This window comes from Colobus angolensis, unplaced genomic scaffold (assembly GCF_000951035.1).
Source record: "Colobus angolensis palliatus isolate OR3802 unplaced genomic scaffold, Cang.pa_1.0 Scaffold4, whole genome shotgun sequence".
Classification (NCBI taxonomy): Eukaryota; Metazoa; Chordata; class Mammalia; order Primates; family Cercopithecidae; genus Colobus; species Colobus angolensis.
The window spans coordinates 16,008,945-16,028,049 of record NW_012117376.1 but is presented as its reverse complement, the minus strand read 5'-3'; the positions used below and the strand labels follow the sequence as shown (position 1 = coordinate 16,028,049).

The 19,105-nt window shown below is 46.6% G+C and overlaps 1 protein-coding gene across 9 annotated transcripts in view; it reads right to left on the bottom strand.

Annotated features, from left to right (window-relative positions):
• LOC105521412 (RH-like protein) overlaps nt 1-19,105 on the bottom strand; it is a 56,950-nt gene that overhangs the window by 10,977 nt on the left and 26,868 nt on the right. For 2 of the 9 annotated variants that reach the window (XM_011955627.1, XM_011955626.1), the window contains exons 4-8: nt 18,550-18,697; nt 17,309-17,475; nt 15,530-15,667; nt 12,272-12,405; nt 2,122-2,201 (exon numbers count right to left, since the gene is read on the bottom strand). In XM_011955627.1, the coding sequence (XP_011811017.1) occupies nt 2,122-2,201; nt 12,272-12,405; nt 15,530-15,667; nt 17,309-17,475; nt 18,550-18,697 (667 nt within the window). The remainder of the gene's footprint in view (nt 1-2,121; nt 2,202-12,271; nt 12,406-15,529; nt 15,668-17,308; nt 17,476-18,549; nt 18,698-19,105) is intronic. The other 7 variants (XM_011955631.1, XM_011955629.1, XM_011955630.1 and 4 more) reach the window with 5 other exon arrangements.

Sequence of the window (19,105 nt, the reverse complement as noted above, 5' to 3'; positions counted from 1 at the left end):
CACCACTTTGAACATACCAGTGATAACAGTGAACAGTGTGATTCCCAGGATAGAGTTGCCAAATAAAATGCAGGATACCCCAATTCATTTCGAATTTAAAAACAGACACCTTGCAGTTTTGCTAAATCTGCAGCCTTTCCCAGGGTTGGATTGCCAGCTGCCACGAACTGAATGTTAACTTACGGAATTAACTCTACTCCGCCTCTGCTTCTTCACACAGACTCTGCCGAAAGCGAAGGCCCAACACTGGTATATTAAAGGAATTCTAGCCAATCTCACGCTCAAAAATTACCCAGGTAACTCCAAAAAGTACCTCCATATAGTTTGTTAAAGCTGGAAGGAAGCCAGCTTAGTTATTACAATCCTTTCATTTTATAGAGAAGCTAACCAAGGCTCAGAGGGAGTGAAATGACATGCCCGACGTCACACAACTCATAGTGTCTAATGCCATTTGTCTTTTATTTGGCATCCACCTCCTGCTTAGGGACACGTATATGGGTGTCTAACCAATAAAAGACGTTTGCTTATAGAATAAAGGTGAACAGTTCTGGATGGAATGTATATTTTCTTTCTTCTTTTCTTTTTTTGAGACAGTCTCACTCTCGCCTAGGCTGGACGGCAGTGGTGCAACCTCAGCTCATTGTAACCTCCACCTCTTGGGGTCAAGCCATTCCCGTACTTCAGCCTCCCAAGTAGCTGGGACTACAGGCACATGCCACCATGCCTGGCTAATTTTTGTATTTCTGGTAGAGACAGGGTTTTGCCATGTTGGTCAGGCTGGTCTCCAACTCCTGACCTCAGGTGATCTGCCCGCCTCAGCCTTCCAAAGTGCTGGGATTACAGCCGTGAGCCACTGCTCCCGGCCTGAATGTGTTTTTTCTTTTTTTCTTTTTTCCTTTTTTTTTTTTTTTTTTTTTAGACAGAGTCTTGGCTTACTGCAATCTCTGCCTCCCAGGTTCAAGCAATTCTCCTGCCTCAGCCTCCCAAGCAGCTGGGATTATAGGCACCCGCCACCACGCCTGGCTAATTTTTGTATTTTTAGTAGAGACGGGGTTTCACCATGTTGGCCAGGCTGGTCCCGAACTCCTGATCTCAGGTGATCTTCCCAGTTCAGTCTCCCAAAGTGCTGGGATTACAGGTGTGAGCCACTGCACATAGCCACATATTTTCACCTGGCATATAAGTAAAACTGGCTAATTAGCAACTCCCCAAGATTTTTTGCTGTTCTATTGTATTGCAAGAGCAGAAACATACTTTACTCCTTTGTTGAAAGATCTCCAGTGGCTTCCCATCTTTTATAAGGGCCTGCTCCTCACTACCATTCTACCCTCAACCCCTGCCACTCCTTCTCACTCCATTCACACCAACCACACTGGTCTCCTTACTGTTCCCTCAACACACAAAGCATGCTCCTGCCTCAGGGCCTTTGCACTTGCTATCCTATTTTCATGGAAGGTTCTTCCCCTAACTAAATGCATGGCATATCTCCCTCCTCTTCACTGGGGCCTCTGCTTAAAAGCCAGCTACTCAGATAAGCCCTCCCTGACCACCCCTCTAAAAGAACACCCCATCCCACATTGACTCTGTGTCTCTCTAGTTTGCTCTGTCTTCATAGCCACTTATTACCATCTGACATAGTAGACACTTATTTGTCTATTTATTGTTAATACTTTCCCCACTAGAAGGTCAATTCTATGAAGTCAGAGAATTTGTTTTGCTCACGGCTGTGTCCCCAGTGCCTGGCTCATAGTAGATATTGAATAAATATCTGTTGAATAAAATAGTATTATGGGTGTCCTCAGAAATAAAAGGTAGGCTTTTGTGTGTACGGATTTTCTCAGGCTTCTGTGCAAAACTGAGTGTGATCATCAGCCCTGGGTTCAAAAGTCTGCAATGTTGCCACTCACCCTCCTTATAACCTCAGGGATGTCCCTTCCCTTCCCTGGCCTCACAGTCCACATCAGCAGCAGGTGACCTCTAAGGACCTTTCCAATTCTGAAATTATGTGATCCTCAGGGAAGGAGATGGGGCACATACACATCCAGCCACATGGCAGGGTGTGCTCTGGATATAGGTGCTGTGTCCTGGGCAATGGTAGAAGAAAGGTGGCCTCACACTGACCTGTTAGGAGACCAGATGTGATACTCATCGCCATGGCCAAGCTGAATGCCCCAGTGCTGAGGAGGACCTGGAAGCCGATCCTAGAAATGACAAAGCAGAGGTGGTCACTTGGGCATCAGGCAGCAGAGGTCATCACCGACAAAAAGGACTGTTGGTGTCAGTAGTGCCATTGCCGGGAAGGGCCATGAGGAAAACAAGGGTCCTCTTCCTGGCTGGTACATTCCCCTGTCATTTTCCCCAAAAGCCATGCAGACATGTGGGAGGGAGGGAGGGGAAGGAGATTCCAAGATCGTCTGTGGCTTATTTTAGTTCTCAGTACCTTGTGGATAATGAACCAGACCAGGAGTCAGAAAACCCAAGCTCAAGTGCCAGCTCTGTCACTTACTAACTGCAAGACCCTGGGCAAGTCCCTTAACCTCTCAGAGCCTCCAGTTTTCTCTCTCTCTCTCTCTTTTTTTTTTTTTTTTTGTTGTTGTTGTTGTTGTTTTGTGAGACAGAGTCTCACTCTGTCGTCCAGACTGGAGTGCAGTTGCACGATCTCGGCTCACTGCAACCTCTGCCCCCCAGGTTCAAGCGATTCTTGTGCCTCAAGTAGCTGGGACTACAGGCACATGCCATCATACCTGGCTAATTTTTGTATTATTAATAGAGATGGGATTTCACCATGTTGACCAGGCTGGTCTCGAACTCCTGACCTCAAGTGATCTGCCCGCCTCAGCCTCCCAAAGTGCTGGGATTACAGGCATAAGCCACCACGTCTGGCCAGCCCCCAGTTTTCTCATCAGGCAATTAAAGATAAAGGTTCTATTTCTCTTGGGGCAAGGTGGGTGGGGTAGAGCTTGGCTTTCAGACCCATCTCCCCTGCCCACCCTTACTCCTTGAACATACTTCCAGGACCTCTCTCCTTCAAGGCAACCCCAGGGGTTCAATTCAAAGATTAAGATATTACGGGGGCCCTTGGATGCTAAATGTGATTGTGCCAGGGTTCAGCTTGCACTTGGGAACTGCCTTCACTGTAGCCCTACGGATAGTTGTACACAACAAGTCAGTTTTTTAAGCCTTTACTATTTCTTGTCTCAACAAGTGGGCAGCTCATATTCTCATTTTTAAGACAAAGCAAAGCCCCAAGCCTGCAGCCTTGTGGGGTGGGGTGGACCCCACCTTGTATGTCATTTGGTTATCTTACCTGTCTTTACTAATTGTTCCTTATAAAGTGGGGGAAATAATGACAGTTCCTACTTCATAAGATCTTGGGAGAGTGGAGAGAATTGAAAAGAACTACCCTCAGACTAGAAAAATAAATTAAAAAGATAAAAAGAGTTGCCACCCTGCTGCTCAAGTAGTGAGTGCAGATATCAACAACTACCTGCCCAACCATTCAGGCAGCCATCCCCCCATCCGCATGGCAAGCTCCAGGCCCTCGTCTTTGCCATCTTTGTATATCTTCAATAGTTTGCTTCCTCCCCAGCACCAAACACAGTTCAGGTTATCAAAACCTCAGGGAAATGTTTATTGAATGACTGAAAAATGGAGTCAATTACTCAATTCATTGATCTAATATTAAGTGATTTTTAGAAAAAATTCAGGGGGACATCTGCATGACCTTGCAAAACTTCTTTTTTTTTTCTTTTTTCTTGAGTTAGAGTCTTGCTCTGTCACCAGGCTGGAGTGCAGTGGCGCGATCTCAGCTCACTGCAACCTCTGCCTCCCAGGTTCAAGCTATTCTCCTGCCTCAGCCTCCCAAGTAGCTGAGACTACAGGCATGAGTCAGCCACCATGCCCAGCTAATTTTTTGTATATTTAGTAAGGATGGGGTTTCACCATGTTGGCCAGGATGATCTTGATCTCTTGACCTCGTGATCTGCCCGCCTCAGTCTCCCAAAGTGCTGAAATTACAGGCATGAGCCACCACACCAGCTGCAAAAATTCTTAAACAGGACATAAAAGAACTAAACATAAAGGGAACAATGATAAATTGGACTATATTAAAATTAAGAACCTCTCTTGTTCAAAAGACACCATTAAGAAAGTAAAAGGTGGGCTGGGCGCAGTGGCTCACACCTGTAATCCTGGGACTCTGGGAGGCCAAGGTGGGCCAAAGTTGAGGCCAAAGATCAGCCTGGCCAACATGGCAAAACCCTGTCTCTACCAAAAATTATTTCATCTATACAAAAGTTAGCTGGGCATGGTGGCATGTGCCTGTAATCTAAGCTACTCAGGAGGCTGAAGCATGAGAATTGCTTAAACCTGGGAGGCAGAGGTTGCAGTGAGCTAGCGCCACTGCATCCCAGCCTGGGTGACAGAGGGAGACTCCTTTTCAAAAAGAAAGAAAGAAGGAAAAAAAGTAACCCACAAAGTGGGATTCATATTCAGGATACGTAAGGAATTCCTACAAATCAATAAGAAAAAGACCAAACACCACCATAGAAAATGGGCAAACTAACTTGAATAGACATTTCACAAGAAAAGATATTCAACTGTCCAAAATCAGATGAAAAGTGCTCCATTTAGTTAGTTATTAGAGATAGCAAAATTTAAGCAACAGGTTTGATTCCTAAATGACTAATCATAAAGCAGGAAAACACCAAGTGTTGGCAAAATGTGGAGTAAAAGGAGCTTCTGTATATACTACTGGGGATTAGATTGGCACAAAGTACTAGAGAAAATTGTTTAGCAGTAGCCACTAAAGCTGACTGTGTGAATGCTGTATAATTCAATAATTTCACTTCTAGGCATATAATTAATGGAAGTGCATTCGTGTGTTCCAAAAATAAAAGTGCTAGAATGTTCATAGGAGCAATACTAGAATATTCCTAATAGCTCCAAACTGGAAACTACCCAAATCTTCCTCAATAATGGATAAATAAATTCTGCTGTATTCACACAATGGCACACTTGTTCCAGCTATCTTTTCTCAGATTCTCTATTTGTCTATTTGGCATTCATTTATCACAGGGCCACACTAATGGCCAAAGTTGTTTATCTCATTTTCTTGCAAGTCAGCTTTCTCAGGCATGGGAAACTCATAAACCCCTCAGCTACAAACTCCGACATAAGTGTTTTCACTTCCTGGCCATTAGTGGATGCCCTTACCCAGTTACTCTCCCACCACTCTTTTCCATAAAGGCATAGTCCCAGTTCCCCCTCTCCTTCTGCTGCCTGGTCCCTGGGTGATACAGTTTTGTGTGGCCCTGCATGATGTGTTCTGCCGCTTGTTTACAGGGGAACTGTGAACAACAAAACTTTCCTTCCAATAATACTGGAAGAAAATGTCACTCAGTCACCTTTATAAATTAAGACCCAAGCATGACACAACACTATATCCCAGTGGAAAAAGGGTACAGCAATGCTTAACAACCTGGATGAATCTCACAACTACAATGTTGAGTAAAAAAGCATACAAAAGCACAGACTTACTGTATGAGTCCATGTATATTATCTCAGTTCATTTTCTGTTGCTGTAACATAATACCACAGAATGGGTAATTTATAAAATAAGTATATATAGCTCATGGTTCTGGAGGCTGGGAAGTCCAAGAGCATGCTGCTGGCATCTGTTGAGGACCTTCTTCTTGTGCCATAACATGGCAGAGGGTATCACATGGCAAGAGGGCAAGAGCATGTCAGCTCAGGTCTCTCTTCCTCTTTTTTTTTTTTTTCTTTTTTTTTTTTTTTTGAGACAGAGTCTCACTCTGTTGCCCAGGCTGGAGTGCGGTGGCACGATCTCCACTCACTGCAAGCTCCGCCTCCCAGGTTCACGCCATTCTCCTGCCTCAGCCTCCTGTGTAGCTGGGACTACAGGCGCCCGCCACAATGCCCGGCTAATTTTTGTATTTTTAGTAGAGACAGGGTTTCACCGTGTTAGTCAGGATGGTCTCGATCTCCTGACCTCGTGATCCGCCCGTCTCAGCCTCCCAAAGTGCTGAGATTACAGGCGTGAGCCACCGTGCCCGGCCCTCTCTTCCTCTTGTAAGCCACCAGTCTCATCATAGGGGCCCCACCCTGATAACTTTATCTAATCCTAGTTACCTCCCAAAGACCTCACCTCCAATTTCATCAACACATGAATTTAGAGATTAAGTTTCCAACACATGAAATTTGAGGGATGCATTCAAACTATAGCATTCTGCCCCAGCCCCCAAAATGCATGTCCTTCTCACATGCAAAATTCATCTCAATAGCCCCAAAGTTTTGTTTTTAGAGATGGGATTTCATTCTATCATCCAGGTTGGAATGCAGTAGCATGATCATAGGTCACTGCAGCCTCAAACTCCTGGGCTCAAGTAATTCTCCCGTCTCAGCCTCCTGAGTAGCTAGAACCACAGATGTGTACCACCATATCCAGTTACATTTATTTAATTTTATTTGTAGAGACAAAATCTCACTCTGTTGCCCTGGCTGGAATGCAGTGGCATGACCATAGCTCGCTGCAGCCTCAAACTCCTGGGCTCAAGTGATCCTCTCACCTCAGCTTCCTAAGTAGCTAGAACTACAGGCACATGCCACAATGCCTGGCTAATTTTTTTAATTTTATTTTTTGTAGAGACAGGTCTCACTATGTTGCCCAGGCTGGTCTTGAACTCCTGGGCTCAAGCAGTCCTCCCACCTCGGCCTCCCAAATCACTGGGATTACAGGCATGAAACACCACATTTAGATAACCCCCAAAGTCTTAACTTGTTCCAGCACCAACTCAAAAGTCCAAAGTCTATGGTCTCATCTAAATCAGATGTGGGTGAGACTTAAGGTACAATTCATTATGGGAGATTCCCTCTGGCTGTGAGCCTGTAAAATCAAAACAAGTTATCTACTTCCAAAATACAACAGTGGAACAGGCATAGGACAGACATTCCCATTCTAAAAGGAAAAAGAGGCAAGGAAAAAAGGGTAACTGGTTCCAAGAAAGTACAAAACCCAACATAGAAAACAACATTAAACCTTAAACCTTCAGAATGATCTTTTACTCTATGTGCCACCTCCTGGGCACACTATGAAATATGGACCCCCGAAGCTTTGGGGAGCCCTGCCCCTGTGGTTTTGCTGGGCTCTGCCCATGCTGCAGTTCTCACAGGTTGGAGTCTCATGCCTGCAGTTCTCCCAAGCTGGCATTGCACTATGATAGCTCTACCATTCTGGGGAACTGGCAGCGGCCCCACCCTTGTAGCTCCACTAGACACTGCTCTGCTAGGGGGCTCTCTGTGGTGGCTGTTCACAGCATCCTTTGAAATATAGGTAGAAGAAGGCAATGCCCCCTCAGCTTTTGCATTCTGCACACCTTCAAAATTAGTGCCATGTGGATGCTGCCAAGGTTTATGACTTTTACCTTCCACATCACACCTGGGGCCACTTGAGCCACAGCTGGGATGGCTGAGGAATGTTGCACCAGAATGTAGGGAGCAGAGACCAAGGCAGCCCTGGGCAGCAACTGGTCATTCCAAACCATTCTGCCCTCTTAGAACTCTGGGCCAGTAATGGGACGGGCAGCCTTGAAGATCTCTGAAATGCCTTTGGAGTTTTTCTCCCTTGTCCTGATGAACAGCCTCTGGCTTTGTTCTATGTGTAGTAATTTTCTTATCAATCGGTATCTTGGTCACATCCTCAGTTTGTTTTCTCAGCTGAAAATGTTCTTTCATTCTCTACAACATGGCTGACCTACACAATTTTCTGCCTTCCATAAATCACTCTGGCACAGATGAAGTTCAGCTAAGAACTTTGCTTCTTTATGAAAAGGATGACCTTTGCTCCAGTTTCCAACACGTGGTTCTTCAGTTCCATCTGAGACCTCATCAGAATGGCCTTTATCAGTCACATTTCTATCAGCATTCTGATCTCATTGACTTAAGTAACCATTAAGAAGTTCCAGACTTTCCCTAGTTCTGGGGTCTTCTTTTAAGCCCTCACCAGAACTGCAGAACTGTCTTTAATGCTCCATTCTTTTTTTTTTTTTTTTTTTGAGATGGAGTTTCACTCTTGTTGCCCAAGCTGGAGTGCAATGGCGCGATCTCAGCTCACTGCAACCTCTGCCTCCCGGGTTCAAGTGATTCTCCTGCTTCAGCCTCCTGAATAGCTGGGATTACAGGTGTGCACTACCATGCCCAGCTAATTTTTTGTATTTTTAGTAGAAACGGGGTTTCACCATGTTAGCCAGGCTGGTCTCAAACTCCTGACCTCAGGTGATCCTCCTGCTTCGGCCTCCCAAAGTGCTGGGATTGCAAGCTTGAGCCACCATGCCTGGCCTAAGCTCCATTCTTGACAATACAGGCTTTTTCTAGCCTGCTCAAAACTCTTCCAACCTATTCCCATCACCCAGTTCCAACGCCACTTCCACATTTTCGGGAATCTGTTACAGCAAAAACTTTACTTCTTGCATTAATTTTCTTTCTTTGTCCATTTTCTGTTGCTATGACAAAATATCAAACTGGGTGATTATAAAGAAAATAAATTTATTTAGCTCACAGTTCTGGAGGCCAGGAAGTCCAAAAGCATGGTGCCACCATCCGGTGAGGGCCTTCTTGCTGCATCGTAACATGGAGAAGTCATCACACGGTAAGAGGGCAAGAGAATGCCAGCTCAGATTTCTCTTTCTCTTCTTATTAGTCACCAGTCCCATCATACAAAGGCCCTTCCTCCAAATACCATCAACATATGAATTGAAGGATTAAGTTTCCAGCACATGAAATTTGGGGGACACATCCAAACCATCACATATATAATGTACAAAAACAGACAAAACTGACTGCTGCTGTTAGAAGTCAGGTTAGTGGTTATCCTAGAATGAGACATGAAGAGGTTCTGGGTGTTGGTTACATAGGGATATCAGAAGATTCATCAAATGGTACTTGTATGATATCTGCACTTTTCTAGATATAGCTTATACTATATAAGTTGGGGTTGTTTTTTGTTGTTTTTTAAGTAATAAGTGGCAGAATAAAGGATAAACCCAAGACTGCTGACTGCCATCCCACAACTCATTCTATATGATGCTGTCTGGAAAAAGAAATGAATGAAGCAGAAATCCATCACCATGATAACAGTCACCCTGCACGGGGTCTTCCCTGGCCAGACCTCACTCAACACGTCCTCACAGCAGCCCTGTGAGTGAGCTATTAGTGTCCCTATTTCACAGAGGGCAAGTTCAGGTTAGGGAAGTGAACCAAGAATTCCAATGTTTTGTGGCTTGGAATGGGTAGCTCTTGGGATTCAAACTAGGCAGGCCTGTCCACAAAGCTTGGCCAGATGCTTCCCAGATTTCATCATTTGAGGACAACATTCATGAATTTAGCCATATTGGCATTCCAGAGATGCTATTTAAAATTTTTTTTTCTCCAAATAGACTTATTTTTACATTTAAATAAATGAATTTAAAAGAAAACTGTGTTACTAGCTTAAAATGGAAGGGAAATGGGAGGTAGCTGTAAAAAGAGATATAATGAAAACAAAATGTTGCTAGAATCTCTCCCAGATATGGCAGCCTGAGGTTTTCTCTGCTATTCAAAAGAGTGGTTAACAAGAGCTAGAAGGGTGCAGAGATTCTCAGCCCAAGTGGGGACTTTCTTTTCTCCCTGATGTAATCAGAGGATTGAGAACTGAAAAAGAGTATCTGCACTGCATGATTCAATGCCATTTCAGTGTGCCTCCCCATCACTTAAAAATCCTACAGTTTGTGAGAAATGCTCCATCCTGGCTCTGATCACAGCATCTGACTCAATCACATATGCTCATCTGAATAGGAAATTGGGAAATATTGTTTGTGGAATTAATGCAAAGTCAACTGACTTGCCCAATGCCACCAAGTAGCTAATCCACAGTTCCATTTAAGTGTTCTGACTTTGCCCTTAATCCTCTCTCCATCTTTCCATTACATAGAGATGTCCTCATACTGATGCAGCATCATTCATCATAGAGAAAGGGGCTATGTTCTGTTGCTAAATCTGCACAGCAACCCTGTGACATAGGTCTTATTTTCTCATTTTACAGATAGAAAACTGAGATTTAGAGAGTCTGAGTACCATGACTAAGGCTGCAAGGCTGGCTTCACGACTGGTGAAGCCCACACCTTTTACTCTCAGCAGACCAAAGGCCTCTGGATGAGAGATCATCACTGTCACTATGCCCTTCCCTTTGCCTGCGTCCTGCAAAGGCAAGAGGATAACTGCTTCTTGGTCCTCAACTCACTCACCCTGATGAGAGTTGACTTGCAGAGATGTGCTGGAGCCAGTTCCCATAGGCTCAGTGGGCTGATTGTGCTCATCTCTTCCCAAGTCCATGTGCAGTGATGTCTCCTTGACAGCTTGAACTCAGTCATGTGGGAAGCGTTTGTACCATAGAAATTGCAAGTGTTACCAATCAAGGCTTTATCTTCTTGGAGAGCCAGTTGTTAAGTTAATCCTTTACCAGCAAACCACTGATCGGCTTTTTCTTTTTTGGCTATAGGTCAGTGGTTCTAAAACTTGAGCTTGCAAGAGAACACCTGTGAGGCTTATTAAAACATGAACTGCTAGGTCCCACCCCCAGATTTCTGATTGGGTAGGTCTGAGGTGGGGCCATAGATAGAGCTTGCATTTCTAACAAGCTTCCAGGTGAAGCAGGCGCTGTGGAGAACCAATGCTTCCAGAGAACCACAGAATCACAGAATTGGGGATCTAGACAGCCCACAAGCAGAATTTAGCCACACAGTGTTACTAACAATCTTGAATTTTCCGCCAGTACTTGGGAGAGCCCATGCAAAACTCTAGATTTCAAGCTTCTCTTGAGAAGTCATCGGATCTGGCAACACTGAGCCTGGGTCCCAGCACTGTGATGGTGGGTGCGAGCTGAAGAGCTCCCTTCCTTCATGGGCTTTTTTTTTCTAACCTCCCCTGCCTGTTCTCTACAGGCATCCGAGTGGGACCTTGCTAGGTCAAGTCCTCATCTTACAGAGGGGAACTCTCAGGCCCAGAGGGAGGAAAGGTTCTGCTTAGAATTGCACAGTTATTAAGACAGTGGCAGACACATCACTGGAACCCATTACAGAGGCGCCTTGCTTCACACAGGTCATCCCCTCCTCAGCCAAGCAAGGATGTCTCACCCACTGTTATGCGATCCCTATAATTTGGGGCTACGGTTATCTCTGGGGGGGCATCTAAGAACCGGAAGGAACCCCAGCACCTCCATGATTTCTCTGAGACACCTCCAAACACATCAGCTCCTCATCACCTGCTTCAGCCATTTTTACAGCCAGGTTCCAACCGAGTGATCTTGGGCAGATAACTTCTCCTAAATATCATTTCTTAGAGTCTGAGAATACCTCAGTAGGCAGTTTTGAGAATTCAAGGAGATAATGCATATAATGGTTTTTAGCCTAATGCCCAACACTTATAAAGCAGTCAATAACAGTAGTAAATGTTATCAGTGAATATGATTATCCATCATGCTATCAGTTCATCTCTAAAAATCTATCCCTATATGGCACCCAATTCACTTTTTCATTTTATAGAAGCCATGTCCAGAAAATATTCACACAACATCCAGGAGGTAATGGCCAGGGCTCTGGTGTGTCAAACTGACCATTGCTGTCCACTGTCTAGGGGCCACAGGACCTCCCACTGGTCTGGAGGCCCCACATTCCCACCTCACAGTGAGACCTCAGCCAAGGTCCGCCCCTCTCTGGGCCTCAGGGACGGGCTGTGCTTCGCATGTTCCTGCATTCGCTTATTAAATCCAGTAGCATCCCAACAGCCCTATGAGGGGAGATAGTATCCTTATCTCCATTTACAATGGGGTGACTGAGGCCGAGAAAGGTTAAGCCGCATGCCCAGCTAGTACGCAGTGGGAGCAGGTCCACAGCAAAGCTCTGCATCATGACCTGAACCACAGTCTTGACTGGCTTGGGCCTATTTGACCTGCTCTGTCTTTGTGGGGTCTCAGATTTCACGTCTTTGTCCTACACCTAGGCTGCCCCATTTGGAAAGAAGAGGTGGCCTGGAGAGGTGATAAATCCATCCAAGGTAGGGGCTGGGCAGAACTTCTGAAGAAATCAGCCAACAAGCATTTACTGAAGCCAACTGAGCACCTGGCCCTAAATGCACACGTCCCAGCTAAGGACTCTGCGCACATTTCTTCCTGAGTTGGAGGGGAGTGTTAAGGGGATGGGGGGTAAGCCCAGTGACCCACATGTTACTGCTGGCCCAGACAGCATGAAGCGCCATCAGCACAATGTAGGTGATCTCTCCAAGCAGACCCGGCAAGCCGAAGGTGTAGTGCACGCTGTGGCTCTCGTGAATCCCCAGCACTCGGTTAAAACACACCTGTGGACAAATGTTAATATAAGCAGATTGGCAGGTGAGACCCATATTCCCTACCCACCCCTTTCACACACCCTTGGCATCCGGGGCCACCAAAGGGGGATGGGCACTAAGGCTCACCTCAAAGAAGCCCTTCTCAGATTGAATGTGCACTCACATCATCGGGGAGTTTGTTGAAATGAACAGTGGGCTTTAGTGGATGCGGGGTGGGGTCTAAGAGCATTTCTAACAAGGTCCCAGGTGATGCCAATGCTGCTGGTCCACGGGCCACACTTTGAGTAGCAAGGGTCCAGTGTAGGCACTATGCACAGTTTCAGCTGATAGTTCCTTGTGGTGGGTGCTGCCCTGTGCACTGTGGGATGTTAAGCAGCATCCCTGGTCTCTCCCCACTAGCTGCCAGTAGCAGTCCCCACCCCACTGTGTCAACCAAGAATGCCTCCAGACATTATCAGATGTCCCCTGGGGGGTGACCGAAACCCACTGGTCTAGCCCAAATTTAAGCACCATCCCAAAGACAACACAGCTGGTTAGAAACAAAGCATGAGGCCACACCTCCAGATCCCCATTCAGTAATCCTTCCTCCCCATCACTCAGCCTCCCACACAGCCGTGAGCCAGCAGATGTGGACACAAATGCAAATTCAATCAGGCTGGTTCCTTCCTTAGAATCCCCATTAGTCTTCAGAATAAAAATCCAGGTCGGGCGTGGTGGCTCAAGCCTGTAATCCCACCACTTTGGGAGGCTGAAGTGGGGGGATCACCTGAAGTCGGGAGTTCAAGACCCGCATGTCCAACATGGCAAAACTCCATCTCTACTAAAAACACAAAAAATTCACTGGGCATGGTGGTGGACACCTGTAGTCCCAGCTACTCAGGAGGCTGAGGCAAGAGAATGGCGTGAACCCGGGAGGCGGAGCTTGCAGTGAGCCGAGATTGCGCCACTGCACTTCAGCCTGGGCAACAGAGCGAGACACCGCCTCAAAAAACAACAACAACAGCAAACACACACACACACACACATACACACACGAAAATTAGCCAGGCGTGGTGTTGGGCACCTGTAATCCCAGCTACTCAGGAGGCTGAGGTAGGAGAATCACTTGAACCCAGGAGGTGGAGGCTTCAGTGAGCCGAGATTGTGCCACTGTACTCCAGCCTGGGTGACAGAACTAGACTCCATCTCAAAAAAAAAAAAAAGAATAAAAATCCAGACTCCTCAATTAGCCCTGGAAGTGTGCCTGAGCACCTCCCATCGTTCAGGGATCTGGGTCCACCATGCTCCTGGGTGGACCCTATGCCTTTAGAATGTCTGTTTCCTGGTTGGGCCACACACTCTTCTTACCAATAACCTTTAATACACACTGTTTCTTCTGCCTGGAATACATCCCCCATGTCTCTGCCTGGCTAATACTACTTCTCTGTCAACACTTGGCTGTCAACTGTTTCCTCTGCTCCGGGAAGCACTTCCGGACCCATCCCAGGCTAGCTTAGATGTGCCCTGTAGCTATTCTCACACTGTATTGTGCTTATCTATTTCCCTCACTAAACTATAGCTTGAAAAGCAGGATGAGTGTTAAAACGTATGTGTTGAATAAAGGAATGATGAATGAATGAATATATGGATGAATGAGTGAATCATCTTTGAATAGTCCTGCCAGTGATGAAGTCAAGGAAACAGGCTCAGGGAACGTGATGGGCACTGAGCTTGATGATAACTTGCTATGTGTTCTTTTTTCTGCCCTTCCTCCTTTCATTTCAGGATTTCAAAGCCAGAGGAGATAAAAGAAATTCGTTCCCCTTGCAAAGATGAAAATCAGATTTGCCCTGGTTTTGGTCAAATCAAACTATTGATCAGTTTTTCCTTATTTATTTTATTTTATTTTTTAATGGCCTCCAGTTTCATCCATGTTGCTGCAAATGACAGGATTTCATTCTCTTTATGGCTAACTAATATTCCAATGTGTATATAAAACACTTTTTTTTTTTTTGAGACAGAGTCTTGCTCTGTCGTCCACACTGGAGTGCAGTGGCACGATGTCGGCTCACTGCAACCTCTGTCTCCCAGGTTCAAGTGATTCTCGCATCTCAGCCTCCCAAGTAGCTAAGATGACAGGTGCCCGCCACCATGCCCGGCTAATTTTTGTACTTTTAGTAGAGATGGGTTTCACCATGTTGACCAGGCTGGTCTTGAACTCCTGACCTCAGGCGATCTGCCCACCTCCGCCTCCCAAAGTGCTGGGATTACAGGTGTGAGCCACTGCGCTCAGCCAGTTTTTCCTAATTTTAGGTTGAAATGGACTCCCTGAATAATCACTGTTCATCAAAATCCAGCCTTCAAAACTATACTCCTTTTTCCACCATCAAGTCTTCAAACCCATGAAGATTTGTTGTCCCTAAATATTTAGGGACACACATTATAACCAATTGGCTATAATGAACTATTCTGGAATGATCAGGATTTGCTGAGTATTGAAGAAAGATCCATCAACTTAGAAGAAGAATTAAACAATCAGAAGTGGACACGACCTGGACATCCGCCCAGCACCCCCTCTTCTGGGTGCTGCTCCTCTCACATCATCCACATGGGTCCCCGGCAGCAGCCATGTATGCACGATGTGCCCACCCCCAGCTGAAGACAACATTATCCAAGTTAAACCAAAGAGCCCCTTCTCCAGAGAATTTGGGATTGGGGCCAAGAGATTCCACCAGGCTGCTTTCTTGAAGCAAAAACTACACCCCACCATGTGGGGTGGAAGAGGACGAAGCAGGTCTATAGAGTAAGAATAAAGCAGATATTCAGGAAAAGCAAAGAAAGAAGTAAAACAGGGGCTTCTGGGCTCCCCACAACACTCCAGTCCCTGTCCTTGAGTTCTGTGACACCCCAGTAGCCTTATAACAAATTCTCCCCAGTGCCCAAGCAAGCTCAAGTGGGTTCTGCCACCTGCTCCCCAGCATCCTAACAAATGCACCGCCGAGCCAGGGTGGATCCCTCACTAGGCGTTGAAGCCAACATGAGAATGCACCAACACCTGCCTAACGCAGCTGTGCACTGCACAGTGGCCCATCAGGTCCCAGCATCCTGCTGGCCTTCAGCCAAAGCAGAGGGGGTTAGCTGTCTAGTCTCTTACCGGCAGGCACTTGGCTCCCCCGATGGAGATCAGCCCAGCCACAAGACCCAGCACCATGGCAATCCAAGGAGAAGGGATCAGGTGACATGAGGCACTCACAGCCACGCCTCCTGCCAACGCTGCATTGTGCATATAAGTCTGCAAAGAAATAGCTTGTGGATAAAGAAAGCAAGGTAGAGAGAGAACACCATCTTGCTAGAAGTGACCAGCACGCTGGGAACAAGGCAACCCTGGAACATCTTCCCTGGTTTGCTGATCCTGAAACCACCTCTCCTGTGTTGGAGCTACATGTCCTTCATCAGTGGACATGATGGGCCAGCGCACTACTGCCTCTTAGGCCCAGGGCACAGTCACCTTGATTGTGCAGCATTTAGGGAATGAGCTGGGAAGTCCAGGTGCTCAGCATCCTGGCACCCATCACACTTTTTAGTGAAGCGTACCTGGGCAGTGGGAAGAATGGGTTTTTGTTTTATTTTTTAGAAACAGGGTCTCACTATGTTGCCTGGGCTGGTCTTGAACTCCTGGCCTCAACCAATCCTCCTGCCTCAGCCTCCCAAAATATTGGGATTACAGGTGTGAGCAACCGTGCCTGGCCTAGAAGAATGGGGGTTCGGATGTACTTTCTTCATAAGGTTATTGTAAGGATTAAATGAGTTTCCACATATAAAGCTCTTAGCCCAGTGTCTGGCATAGAACATGAATAAATGCCCAGTAGACACAAATTATTGTTATTGTTTTTATTATTATTATTGGCTACTTGGTCCCTGTATGACTGGGCCCAGTTCCAATAAGCTGGGCCTTGTTCCTGGGTCATAGCTCTGCTATGGCCTTCACTGCTCCAGAACCAGAGCCTTGCCTTGCTCTCATCTAACACCCTTTAGCTCTCACCTAGGATTAACCTCTGGGCTTCCCTCAGCTGACACCCATTCCTGCCTTGCTGGATGTCTTAGACTTGCTGTCACCATGGAACTCATGGCCACTCACTTCCTCTTAGCACTGAATTCTGCTGTGAAGCTGTCATCTGTGTCCATATTCTTTCCACTCCAGCCCCTCCCACTGGTCTGTCCAGACTTCCCCACCACTGTCCAGACAGCCCCACCACTGGTCTGTCTAGACTTCCCTCCAATACCACCAGCTGGACCCCCTGCCCCCATCATCATAAGAATCTGTTTTGTCTCCCCTCTCACCCATCTTTGCCCACAAGACTCACACACACCATTCCCTGTCTGTATTAACAGCAGCAGCTAATGTTTGCCTAGTACTTATTCCCCGTTAAGCACTTTACATGCACCATTTCTTAATTCCCACTTTATAGATGAAGCCATTGAGACTCAAAAAGTTGAAGTGGCTTGATCAGGGCCACGTGGCTAGTGTCATATACTTCTCTACTTCTGATTCTGATGGTTCCATTCTTGAAATTTGTTGTGGGGAAGAGAGAGGCTGGCAATTTCTAGTCTAGTCTGTTGCTGCTGACTCTCACTCATGGTGACTGGCTTTAGCAACTAGCAGAAACGAGGTTCAAACTGAGGTGTGTTTCATGTTAGCATGGATGGATTTAACCACTCCCCCCAGAAAGCCTTTGATCACTGGACAGTCTCCTGAGTCCCAGGCCCACTGTGGCCACCCAGCGTTCTTCCTAGAGCTCCACTGTAGAGGCAGACATGGCTCCACCACCTGGCATGCCCTCTCCCAAGCCACGCTGGCCCTGGGGTGGGGAGAGGCATAAATATGTTAGTCCTATTAGACCCAAGTGCTGCCCAAGGGCAGCGCCCTCCTCACCATGTTGATCTTTCCTAGGGGGTGAGCCAAGGATGACACTGAGATGGCTGTAACCGCGCTGACTGCTAGAGCATAGTAGGTGTTGAACACGGCATTCTTCCTTTCGATTGGATTTGTCAGCAGAGCAGAGTTGAAAGTTGGCCAGAATATCCACAAGAAGAGGGTGCCTGGGGGCCAGAGAGGGTAGTTGGTGAGAACCACACTCCTGCTCCAAAGGTCTGAGCCTTGAGGGCTTTTGGATGAGAATCCTAGGGCTGGAGAGTCTCAGCCTTGTCACTTAGAGCTAGATGGGCAAGTCACGTCTTCCTTCCAAGCTCTTGAGCTGATACCAGTTAACCATATTTTATAGACAAGGAAAAAAAGGCCAAGAGGGTTGAAGTCTGCATACCCCAGGCCTCTTGAACCTGGTCTGTGATGGTCAAATGCTTATTTTTATTTATTTTTTCTTTTTAATTGAGATGGAATCTTGCTCTGTCACCCAGGCTGGAGTGCAATGGTGCGATCTTGGCTCACTGCAACCTCCGCCGCCTGGATTCAAGAGATTCTCCTGCCTCAGCCTCCCAAGTAGCTGCTATTACAGGCGTGTGCCACCACGCCCAGCTAATTTGTTTGCATTTTTAGTAGAGATGGGGTTTCGCCCTGTTGGCCAGGCTGGTCTCAAACTCCTGACCTCAGGTGATTCATCCGCCTCGGCCTCCCAAAGGGCTGGGATTACAGGCTTGAGCCACCGCACCTGGCCCCAATGCTTATTATTATTATTATTTTAATGAATGTGCTGCTTTAATTTGACCCCGTGGCCTGACAGTCCTTTGCCTATTATCAAGCTCACTGCCCGATTTTCTATAAGCCTCTCCCAGCAGTCTAAGTTCATCATTTTCACAGATTTTCAAAGTACAACATTATTACTATTCCCACCCTTGTTCCTTCACCCCTGGGCCCTACTTTCTTCACTTGTCCAATTCCCTCCTTTCAGTTGAGAACAAAGGATTTGGATAAACTTTAAACTCACACATAATGAGTCTCTCCTTTCTAGTGGATATTAATGAAGAGAGGTCCCTAAAAGCAAATGCTTAATTCAAAGGTGTGAATTTAGCAAACACTACTCAAAGAAATGAATCATGACGGAAGGGCTTCAGACACCCAGGGGAAGCTGGTAAAGGAGGGAGATTTTTCAGCCAGAGCCTTTTCTAGCCATTCTGCTCAGCCCAAGTATTAGACCACTCACCCCACCTTGTCCTTACCCAGCATGGCAAACAAACTGGGGCTCGTTGCTGTCTGATATTTATCCTCTGTTCCCTTGGGTAGAGGCTTTGGCAGGCACCAGGCCACAGTCAGCCCAAAATAGGCTGCAAACACGTGGATGTACATCACGTTCATGTGGTAGTCTGTCTGCAATAAAACCCAGCAAGAACAGTGAGTGTCGGCATCCTCTGCCCACGGGCAAGCCCTGATGGTCCTTGGAGAAAGTTCAGAGCTTCACTTAGGAGGTGTGACTTGAAGCCACGAGACTGGTGTTCAGAGCTTACCCAGCCCAACCCAGCAGGCTTTGCCCAGGCTGGAGTGCAATGACCCGCTCTCGGCTCACTGGAACCTCTGCCTCCCAGGTTCACGCGATTCTCCTGCCTCAGCTTCCCTAGTAGCTGGGATTACAGGCATGTGCCACCATGCTTGGCTAATTTTGTATTTTTAGTAGAGATGAGCTTTCACCGAGTTTGCCAGGCTGGTCTCGAACTCCTGACCTCAGGTGATCCACCTGCCTCAGCCTCCCAAAATGTTGGGTTTACAGGCATGAGCCAC